Source organism: Austrofundulus limnaeus, unplaced genomic scaffold, assembly GCF_001266775.1.
Source record: "Austrofundulus limnaeus strain Quisiro unplaced genomic scaffold, Austrofundulus_limnaeus-1.0 Scaffold190, whole genome shotgun sequence".
In the NCBI taxonomy this organism is placed as follows: Eukaryota; Metazoa; Chordata; class Actinopteri; order Cyprinodontiformes; family Rivulidae; genus Austrofundulus; species Austrofundulus limnaeus.
Window position 1 is genome coordinate 544,742 of NW_013952592.1, and position 11,573 is coordinate 556,314.

Here is an 11,573-nt window from a genome sequence, read left to right on the forward strand (position 1 = left end):
TGACCAGATCTGTGTTAAAGCCAAGCTTCGTCTGATCAGGGAATAGCTAACCAGTAACCACACTGAAACAGGGAGCCTAACAGGGGCCATTTTCACAAAGAGATTTTCACGGCATCGCAGCTCGAAACTCACACTCTCACGAGGTGCCGAAGCACCGACGATGAAACTCTGGCCTCAAACCTGCTCCGAGCCGAAGCTCTTACAACTTCTGTTCCTTTCTCAAAGCACATTAAGAAATCAGCGCATTGCTCAGTTCAGGTTTTAAAAAAAATGATGAAATTTGCCCGTGAAGCTGCCGCAGACATATTCTGGCATATTACTATCTGCAGAGAGGGCAGGGAGAATGTAAATTACTACTGTTATCCCTGGCTATGAATACCATTATCAGCAGCTCAATTCTTTCAGCTCTGCTGGCTGCATTCATAAGACATCCCCCATGTGGTTCCTCTGTGAGCTGTGAATGACTGGCTGATGACTCTTCTCATGGAAGCAATAATTTAATTAATTAATTAATTAGCCCATGCTAAATAAATAAATAAATAAATAAATAAATAAATCACTCCTGAAGCTTAAACACCAAATACATTGAGGGTATTCTATGAAAGAATGCATGAGTGTAGGCGTTTTGGTCAAACATGACCTTATCTTGCAAGATATCTTAGCCCTCAGAGTAAATCAGGGAAACAACTGTTTGCTACTACAACCAAATTCAGCTCATTTTTTTTGTAAAACTGATCCAGTGTGTTAATCCATCCTGTGGTAAAGGAGATATTTTGCTAAAAGACAGAGTGTTGATTCTAATGTCAAAGTTTAAGAGGAAAATATTGCATAGTAGAGCTTGGAGGATGTGTTGTGGGTCAGCTGCATCCACACCAAATTTGAGYTCAATATCTGTAGAAAATGGCTGATTTATGACCAGTTTCATGTTTCATAAAATCAGTGGCTGCGGCGGCCATCTTGAACTGGGTTGACCCCAATTTCTTATCAGTTGGAGATTTATTTGACCTGATGATAGTTTTCTGAAAGTTTCATGAAAGTCCTTAGAGTTTCATGTGACATTTTGCTAACAGACAGACAGAGTGGACTGTGGAATATAATGGCAAAAAATTTAAATCAGATCTTAGTTAATCAATTTGTGCTTAAGGTTTACATGTTTGGCATCACTCTCAGCTACTACCTCACCAAATTCAATATCTGTAGAGTTAATGTTTGTTTGCTGTGGGTCATCTTGGGTTGTCTCTAAAAGGTAAACATGTTCACCCATTGATTACAGATTGTTTAATCATATTAGTCCACTAGTTTGAGAGGTTTTGTTTTTACTTTTGTTTTTGGTACAAACGAACACAAACGCGTGCGCGCTCACAATTACATAATTCGCCTTTCTGCCAAATCCTGCGGTGGGTGATGATAAAGTTTTGGAGAAGCTGACCCTCGTGTGAGTGTATTCGGAGTAGGGTGTGGTTCCTGAACGTCACTCCCATGCAGGGAGTTGCAGTGGACTTCCCCAAAGTTCACTTTCTGGAGTTGGATCAGTCGCAAAAGGCGATGCAACTTTGGTGCATTTGACGCACAATGGTAGCGGGGCAGTTCAGGCTTTTCTAAAGCTACGAATGTGTCATTTAACGCGTTTGTTAAAGCTGAGAAGGCGCAGAGAGATGGACTGGCTGTGGGTTGTTTTTACCCTCAGTTTAAACTTTCAGCTCACTTACGGGTCCACCTCTTCTTTCGGCTTATTCCAGGGGTCTGCACACACTGGAGCGGTGCACAGACACAGAAATAGGTGAGTTTCGTGCTAAGTTATTTTTTATTTCCTCTTTATTCGTTAATTTTTTTTATTCAGCTTTCTGTGATTTTAACCACACTCTGTTGTCGAGGCTGTTTTTTACGACCACTTTAACTGCGCTGGAGGTATAAAAAAAAAAAAAGGCTGCGCGCTTTTGTTGCGCAGCTGCCAATAAAAACGCGACCAGGTCCAAAACTTCTCACTGGCCCGGAAAGAGCCGCAGTTCGGTGAAGATTTTAGCCTCTTATGGTCATGTGGGTCGTTAAGTGCTGCTTTATCAAGCCGGGGCTAATTTTGGCCGCTGTTTCTTTTTCCCAGTGCATCCAAAGGTGACAGGAACCAGAGAAAACCCTGGAATGTCACTATCTCATCTGCAAGAAGAGCTCTCTGATAAATTCAAAATAGGCCAAAGGAGACAATCATGGACAATCTAAACCTTATAGGAATTAAAGGCCTGCCATTCTTTGGAGGAATGCCTATCACCCGCCACCTTTAGAGTTTAATGAACTCTCAGCTACATTAACATAAGCTGTTATTTAGAGTAAATTACAGCCAGTTTCATGGTCAGTTAGCAGTTGCAGCCATCTTGGTTTGTGTTGACCCCAGATGAATCAGTTGTAGATGTAAAGCCAATAAAATCAAGCTTGATTCAAATCCATCCAGTAAAACAGATTTGTTTGGGATGACTCTGTCAGCTCAACGTCTGTAAAACTGGTTGAGTCGTAGCAGTTTTTGTGTTAGAGTTGAATAAGTGTGGCCATCCTAAATGCAACTCCAAAAGTCCACATGATGATAACTTTTAGAGAGTTTCATTCAGATTCATTTGGTTCAAGAGATATTTTGCTACAAATACAGACAAACAAAATAGAATCACTCTGTCTTTGTTGGTAAGCAATAACTAGTTAGGATTAGAGCTGTGTATTGGCAAGAATTTGGTGATATGATACAAATCACAACCCACGGATCACAAAATGATACATAGCAATATGTATTGTGATACTGGAAGCAAGGAAGTATAGTATAAAGCAGTGTTCCCCAAAGTTGGGGTCGGGACCCAAAGTGGGGTCCCGAAATATCAAAGTGGGGTCCTGAAAATATTTTCAGAATTAATTACATTTTTTCCTTAGTTGTTACAAAGGAGTGAGGTTAGTGTATTTAAAATGGATAAATGCAGTATAAAAATATTGTTACTATGCCCATGTTTAGTTGACCTGATACAAATGTTTATCATCCAAAAATAGCTGGGGGCACAGGTCTCTGCTACTGTTATTTTGTGGGTCAAAAGCTGAAAAGTTTGTGAACCACTGCACTTTGGTTCCCAAAGTTGGGCTTGGGACCCAATTATGGGTCATGAAGCACCTTGGATAATCTCCAGAAATCAATTTAAAGGGTAATAAAATAATTGCTGATGTAATATTTTCTCTATAATTATTACAAAAACACAAAATAAGTAAAAATAAGTATTTATATGTGTGTACAAGCAGTTTAGATTGTCAAAAAGCCTGTGTTTTAGGGTTATTAACAAAGTTTGTGTACTCAGACCAGTAATATTTGGGGTYACAAGTTTTTGCCATGGATATTTTGGGTCAGAAGATAAAAAGTTTGGGAACCACTGGTATAAAGTAGCATAAAGAGCACACCATGCATTAAGTTCATAAAATTAAAGTAAATTCAGTTTATTTTTAGACAATCAGAACACTGAACAGTGAGAAATGCAATAAAATATTGCAATTATTTCAGTGTATTGATACTTTTTTACACCACTTTTAGCTCGATTCTGTTAAGGGGTTTTGGATCACATTTGCATTAGTATTAAAATAAAAGACAGACTAAAGTTCTTCCTGTTTGTCTGTGCCTTCCAGGAACTGGTGTGCCTATGTGGTGCAGAGGAACGTGAGCTGTGTGGTGCAGGGGAGCCCGGAGAGCTTCCAGGAGCCTGTGGTGGCCCCCTGCCCGGCCTACAAGTCCGACTGCCAGCAACAAGTGACGTGAGCAACCATGGGAGCAAGGAAGGGGGTGGTGTTGAGGGTTTATTAAATGTACCAGGAACATTTGGACGCAAAACGTTTCCTTGAGAGAAAGCTGGAGGAAGAAATGTATTCAGAGCGGCTCAAATAAACCCAGTTGGCAGAACTAAAAAGCATGGCTTCTCAATTAAGAGAAAATAAAAACCTCCACTGAAAAGCAAACGGACACTCAGAAAATATAGTTATGAACTTACTAATTGAAGTTGCACAAAGTGACAATCCAAGTTGAGGCAGCACTTTGCAGCTAAATTTGTCCAAAGTATGTATTTCGCCCGGTGTGTGAAAGACTGTCATAACTACATCCAACTCAAAATAAGTGCTGTTGAAAAACAACAAATGTTGGTTGAGGTGTTATTTAAAGTGCATGTGACATCAAATTTTTGTAATAAATATAAATGGTAACATTGATAAAATAGTGCAAAAAAAATCAATGCTGCAGAGATACGCATACAGTTGTTGAGATATTTGTGTGTTAAGTAACAGGAAGTGATGATTTATTGCCCAGAAGTACTGTATTGTTACAACTAAAAAATAATCTACCAAACACAAATTTCCTTACTTTGTGTGCTAAGTATAGAAAATAGGAATAAAATGAACAAAATCAAATAGGAAAATGTGTTTTTGGAGGTCAGTTGGCTGTGGCGGCCATCTCTAAAAGTTAATCGGGTAAATCTTATGATAACTTTCTATGTGTTTCATTGAACTTTGTTCAGTGATTCAGGAGATGTTGTGTCAACTAATAGATATGGACATGAGCAAAAACATTATCTTCTGCCTTTGCCTTTCAGTGGCAGATAATTAATAACTGTTTATCAAGTTAATAACTGTTTATCAGGTGCTCAAGAATTCATGCTTGAGCCTTATTATTTACTATTTTCTTAAACTGCAGACAACCTTGGCTTCCCATATCTAGGTTTTTACAGCTGCGTTTCCACATATCTATTCTTATCAAGTTTTTAAAAGGGTCACCACGCAGCAGTCAGTGCTTCACATTTGTTTTTATACCATTAGCAAGTATTCAGCCCTGGCTTWAGTACAGCATAATTTACTCCCTCATTGCAGCTGCCATGATTGCTAAGGAAAAGCAAATGTTATATTTTCCCCCCAGTAATTCAGTTGGATAGAAAACTTTTTAATCTCTTTCAAGTTTAGGAACTGTTTTCATTTCTGTGCATCTCCAGTGACGCATATGATTTATTATCATACATAACTGAAGCATATTCCTGACGTATTCCCTTCTTACATGCTTTCTRAACAATAAATCATTCAAAGGAACACTTTATATCTTATACAGTATGATGTAAATATGGGGCATCTGTACCAGTAAATATGAGCAACAGCTCTAATGATTTTCTGGAAGATGTTGTGTCACAACGTAATGTTTTTTGCTTTGTGAATCATTTTTAGTTTTAAACACATTTTATCTGTGGTTTAGTTCATTGGTTTGTTTACACAAACAGATGCAGTCTGCTCTGAGGAAATTATTCCTGGAAGCTGAGCGGGGTTCAGTCTCAGGCTCGTATTTGCATGTTTCTGTGCAAYGCAAAAAGGAGCTGGCAGTGGAAACAAACCCCTCAAGTTCTSATATACAGGATGGGTTTTAATTTGTTTTCTTTTTAGATGATTTTTAGGTGCACATTATTGATTACAGCTGAAAGGAGAAATGTTAAGTGTCAATATACTTCAGGATTTCACTTTTCCCTTTGCGTCTGTCAGCTAGAACAGCAGTATCAGTAACAGTTTGAAAAAAAAAAGATAGTTTCAGACATCAGTTTTCCAGATGTTCTTCACTACATGACCCCTACCTTCAGGGAAGTGATATCATCCATTGTTTTTCTTGGGAACCTTTTTTTTGGCAAGGAAATTGGGATTTTTTATTTTATTTTTATGTTGGTGGACTAGCAACAGTTTCTAATGAAATGTATACTGCAACAAGATTTTTGTCTTTTTAGACTTGCAGAGTAGTTCTAGCTCGGCTCTACATAAAACACTTCAAGAATGGCTTGGTTTGATCTTAACGTTTTGAAATGCAAATCTTAGTCATTWTTCTGTCTTGCRTTGCAGATACCAAATGCGGTTTCGACCAACATACAAAACTGGCTACAAGACAGTCACAGAGATAGAATGGAAATGCTGTCCTGGCTACAGAGGTCCAGACTGTAAGGATGTAAATCCACCCTTGGATCGACAAACAGTGCATGGACCACGGTCTTACCTCCCACTAAATCCTGGATTCTCGCCTAGACATGCACCGAGTAAGAAATCCACTTTCTCGTCTACATTAAATGCTTTTGTCACTTTATGCAAAACATTACATAAAACTCTAACAAAGACATATGTGTATTGTTTCTCCCATAGAAGACAGAAAAAAACATATATTTCTGTTATTTTATTATAGGGAGGGAGACCGCACCCTACGAGACTCGACATGGCGCCACAGATAAGGTGCGCCTTCTTGAAGGTGAAGTTCAGCGTCTCACTCAGACAGTCCAAGATCTCCAGGCCACTCTAACAGGGTTAACTGATAACTTACGCACAGACCTTCAGGATGACACCAAAAAGATGCTGGTGACGCTCCTAAACAACATGCGGCCTACRGATAATAGCAGTAGTCCAGGCACTGAGGAAAGTCCGGCCGTGCTAGACGGTCAAGCTACCAGAGGTGGGATTGCTGGAGTGAAAGCCCTGGAAAAAATAGAAGCTCGTCTAGATGAAATCAACATTGCACTGAAAAGTAAGGACAYGGCTTTGGAAGACCTAAAAGGAGTCACAACAAGTCACGAGGGACAGATACGTGTCCTAATGGCCGCCTCTCAGTCTCAGACCCCAGCCATGGTAGAGTTTGATGTCATACAAACCTACGTCGATRGGAAATTTGAGAAACTGAGGAAAGAGCTGGACCTGCAGGTGGAGGAACAGGTGGTCAAACTACAAGGCTTTTGTAACGACAAGATTCAGGTCATGCAGAAGACCTGTGAGGACAGCCATGATGAAGTTATTGACAAGGTGACCAAGATTTTAGATACCAAGGAGGCTGAACTGAAAAAAGAGATCCGAACACTGCGTCTAGACATGGCTGCTGCAGACGGACCTGTTCGAACGCAAAGACAAACAGAACTACCCAACGAGAATAAAGACAACAGTGACCATAAGGACCTGTGGCGTGAAATCGACCGTATAGCTGAGGCTTACAGAATCCTTAACGTCCGCATTGACAACGAACTGGCTCATTTGTCCTCGTTTCAGGACATTGGCGAGTTTAGTCTATTGATTCAAGAGTTGGAGGCGCGTGTAAATATAACAGAACAAAATGCAGAAACTCATTGTTTCTACATTGAACAGAAGTTATCCCAGACAATTGCAGATGAAGTGGCTGCACTTCGACTGCTCCTGGATGAACGTCTGAATAGCATTCAGGACCAGTTTACAAACGTGCTGGTGGAAATGAACAACAACTCTTCCCCAGGAACATTTGGTCACTCAATGAATGTCATTCAGGCCGAAGTCAACAACAACAAGATAATCATCCAGAATTTGGATGACAAAGTTAATGCCATAAAGAAGTCGTGCTCAGTAGGATGTTCAGGCTCTGAAACTCCCGTACCTGAGGGACGATCACCTGATCGCATCGGAAACATTTTAAAGGACTTGAATCGATACAGAAATGACTTGGAYGTGCTTCACACAAACGTCAGCTCGAACACAAACAAGCTCAGGCAAATGGAGAACCTTATTCAAAGGCAGTCATCTGGAAATGAAAAGCATATAAAGACAATGGAGGACTTCCAGAAGGGGCTGATTAACCTTCAAGATAACGTTCTTGGCTTGGCTGGTGCTGTGACTGGGCTAAGTGACTCGTTGAGCAAATACGACCAGGATATGCAGAAAATAAACACAACATGCTGCTATCCAGAGCAGACGAACCACGGAAGATCAGCCCAGGTCAACTGGGCTGCAGCGGACCCGGCCGGTCGTCAGATGGGTGAGCTGAGGAACAGACTCGATGTGCTCAGTAGACAGGTGTCATCTGAACTGAGTCAATGCAAAGAGACAACACAAGGTGTTTCCGATGGAGTCTCAGCTGTGGAGGGACGCGTAAGCAAGCTCGAGAACGTTTGTGGAAAGTTAGACGGGGTGTCCGTCAACATCGAAGAGCTTAAAGATGGGCTGGAGAAACACATTGAGAGTCTGAGGGACTGCGTCCATAGGATGAATGCCACTTGTGAAAATCATGGAGCAGATATTGTTGTTCTGCAGAATTCCTTGCAGAGACTTCAGGCTCAGATGTCCGCTATGGCCAAACACGGGCTGAAAGACGTTGCTGCTGAGGGGCCAGGTGAGTTAACAGCACTTTTATTAATATGATAAGTAAAATGAAAATACTTTTTGGGTTTTTTTTCCTGCCAAGTCATCTGAATTTTACTTTTATACAAAGCTTTGTGGTCATGGGAGATTTATCATGTTTTGAATTAATTAACCTAACAAGCTCAAAATCAAAAGGATATACACAAGTTTCAACACAACAATAAAAGCAATAGTTATGCATAAAAATAAGTAGTTTTTGCACTGTGTAACCTAATTCATCAAAAGGCATCTTTAAAGCCAGCTGTTACTGAGTGGCAAGACACAACTTAAACRGCTATAATGGTGAACATATTTGGGAAGTTTTTCCTGGGAGGATTTCAGGAACTTGATGACAGATGGAGCCGTGTAAAGAATGAAAAAAGAGCCAACTCTGGGTACTTTCTAACCTCTGCATACCAGTTAAAGTGGTCTAAGATGAGGGAATTTTACAGGACTATTTTCAGAAAGGAGCAAAAACACTAGAAATGATACCTGACCAGTACATTGGAGGATARAGATATCTTCCAAACAAAAAGGTAAATTCATCTGTGGAGGTAGAAACTAATTAGTAAGACTCAGATTTTAATATCACAAAAAATGAAAAGAATGTGCTGGGTAAACAGTAAGTTAAAGCTTGTGGGCTTGCTTCATTAGCGGTTAGAGTTATGATAACAGGGTATGATGACAGTAATTGGTAAAGATTATAACATATGTTTGTCTCTTAAAGATCTGTTTATTATACAGTGTACAGTAAATACCCTCATTAGTTCATTCAAGGCAGAAATGAGCTCAACGAAAATAGAAATTTACTAAACGCGCCATTTTTTCCAGCTTCCTATTTAACTTCCAACATTTTAAGCCTATTAGGCGTGATTACCATCTGTGTAAATACAAACTTTTCCTGCAGATAATCCTCCATGTAATGCATTCTGCTTGGTTGGTTTGAAAGCAGCCGACTTGGAGGAAATGATCAGATCCCTCGAATGGCCACAGGGTATTTCCCATAGTGGGAGGGCACGAGTTCATTGGGCCTCCTTTGGTTGCCTTGAATGTGTCATTGAATATGGCCCAACAGCAAGAAGCAGAGGCCCACACTAGAGACTTTTGGCGGGTTGAATTACCTGGTTTTAATAAAAGAAAAGAGGTGATAAATACAAACTTACAGTTTTACGTCACATCTCAAATTTAGGATTTGACACTATTTTATGCCATKTTGCTCCCTTATTCTCAATGTCAGAACCCCCGAGCAGTCTGCTTCATCCCCCTTAGTCCTTTCTATGAAAGTGCTTTTGTTTTGAGGTCTTCTCTCCTTCACCGTGACATGGCTTTTTCTCTCACACCACAGAGCTGCAGACCTCAGCCTCAGTTCCTGGTCTCTCAGCACACACACACACACTGCACCGCACTCCCTGCTCTCTTTCTCCTAACACATGCATGCATACCAACCTCCAGAGATTCTCGCAGAGTGACCTCAGCCTGATGTGTGGAATCTGGTCCTCATTAAGGGCCCTGACTCACTGCTGGAGTCGGTCTTAACAGAGTGAGGAGACACAGGGCTCCCCACCCAGGACCAGATGCTTGAACGGCCCTCATCTGTGATGTCATGACTGGGGCTCCATTAGTGGTGCCTCCCTTTTTCTTGTGCCATTTTTCCAAAACAGTAATTTGATATGGAGCTGAGGAGAGAACTGGTGGTAAATGGATTAATAGTTGTGGTGTAGCGATGAGAACAAAAAGGCATTTTATATATAGTTTTATTGTTCGTCAGATTTTTGGACCGTTTTTTTTYCCCCCAAGATGGTTTTGGTTTCATAATCTTTCATGAAAAATTAGGCAAAATTTCAACTTATTTCTGCTTATTTATCTTATAGTGCCTCACTTTTTGAACATTGCATTGCCATTCTCTTTAACTGGGCTTATCCAGACAAGGTCAAAGAACTGTTTTGTCTTTACTGAATGACTTCACCTTTCAACCTCTTAATTCAATTTTTTTCTACACCTTCCTTTTAGTAAGATTGTTTGAGACTGCTTACAGAAACTTGTGATGGGACCGCCTAAAAAGTAAAGAAAACTAGCCTGCCTCTGGTGAACTTCCAACCTCAYAAGCTCTAAGACAAATTATCAGCAGCCTTCTTTCTTCTTGTTGCCTGGAAACTGGTTGTAACTTGCAACAAAGAAATAAGAGTATTTTTGCACATAACTGCTTGTAACATGATCAACTTTCACTCTAATGTCACCTTTTCACTAATTTAACAACCCAGACACAGGTTCATTTGTGAGCTGGTTGGCAGTTTTTTTTATCTATTTTGTCATTTTAACGATAGTTTCATTTATTGTTTTGCAGAAATACATTTTTAAACTTCAAGGTTTTATTATTTAATTGTTGCTAGCTTGAGTACAGGGGTTAAATCTGACTCGCATCTCATGACTACAGTGGCATTAAAGCGACCTCGCCTCTAATTATGCACAAATTTAAGAGGTAAATTAAATAATTTAATGAAAAGTGTTTAACTAAACAGAAAAAAACAACAACAACCATATTGTCCTTTTAGTTYCCCTACAGAAACAACCCCACCTCCACAAATGCATGCATGTTTATAGTCATGGTAACCACATCGACATCTAATGTTTCTGATGCCAAAGGAAAAATGTTCCAACCAAATTCCATTAGGGTGTGAATCTGTTTTTCTGTTAGCTGCAGCAAGACAACAAGTTTAAAGTAGTAAACAAACAAAGTCATCAAATGAATGACATGCAAATATATTAGCAAAATACCCAATGCACGATGGAAATAACAGGATGCTTACAAATGACATATATCCTTAGAATAACATTTCATATCAATCCAAATTATTTGACTTTTATATCTGTTTCTACCTTCTTTATTCAGCTCCATGTTGCTAACATTATTGACTTTGATCAGATCCACTAACAAGGTGACTTTCATCTGGATAGTTTCTGACTGGAACAGTGGGACACATTCCTAGGAACAGGAGGGGAGTGAGCTGCTGCTCTGCGTGTTTGTCTGTCACTGCTCAAAAACAACTCACTGCACAAGATACAGTAAAAGGAACGGTGCAGGAAAATCTGTTAGTAATCTCTGAAAAAAGGCATTTTGAGTAGGAAAGCTGTCCTGATCACCTTGTCTGTGTTGACAAGCAAGGAGGTCCCAAAACAATTRTGAGCTGCATCAGTCTAAACCCTGTGTCAAACTCAAGGCCCGTGGGCCCACATAAGACCCCCGCCCCAAACACACACGCACACACAAAAATATATATTAAATTTGTTTGCTATGAAATAGATTTGAAATCAATTGTAAACTTTAAATTTAGGGTTCAATGCAACAAAATAAACAAACTGGAAAGATGAAAGATAATACTTGTTCAAGCCTGAGCTGTTGTCTTTGAGTAATTGTTACC

General features: G+C 39.8%; 1 protein-coding gene across 3 annotated transcripts in view; it reads left to right on the top strand.

Moving 5' to 3' along the window:
* Window positions 1-1,431: 1,431 nt before the first annotated feature.
* The window catches only part of emilin2a (elastin microfibril interfacer 2a), a 22,305-nt gene continuing 12,163 nt past the window's right edge, over window positions 1,432-11,573 (top strand). For 2 of the 3 annotated variants that reach the window (XM_014018348.1, XM_014018349.1), the window contains exons 1-4: window positions 1,439-1,780; window positions 3,646-3,771; window positions 5,875-6,065; window positions 6,209-8,146. In XM_014018348.1, coding sequence (XP_013873802.1) covers window positions 1,611-1,780; window positions 3,646-3,771; window positions 5,875-6,065; window positions 6,209-8,146 — 2,425 coding nt within the window. In that variant the 5' untranslated portion in view covers window positions 1,439-1,610. Of the gene's footprint in view, window positions 1,781-3,645; window positions 3,772-5,874; window positions 6,066-6,208; window positions 8,147-11,573 lie in introns of all 3 variants that reach the window. The other variant, XM_014018350.1, reaches the window with a different exon arrangement.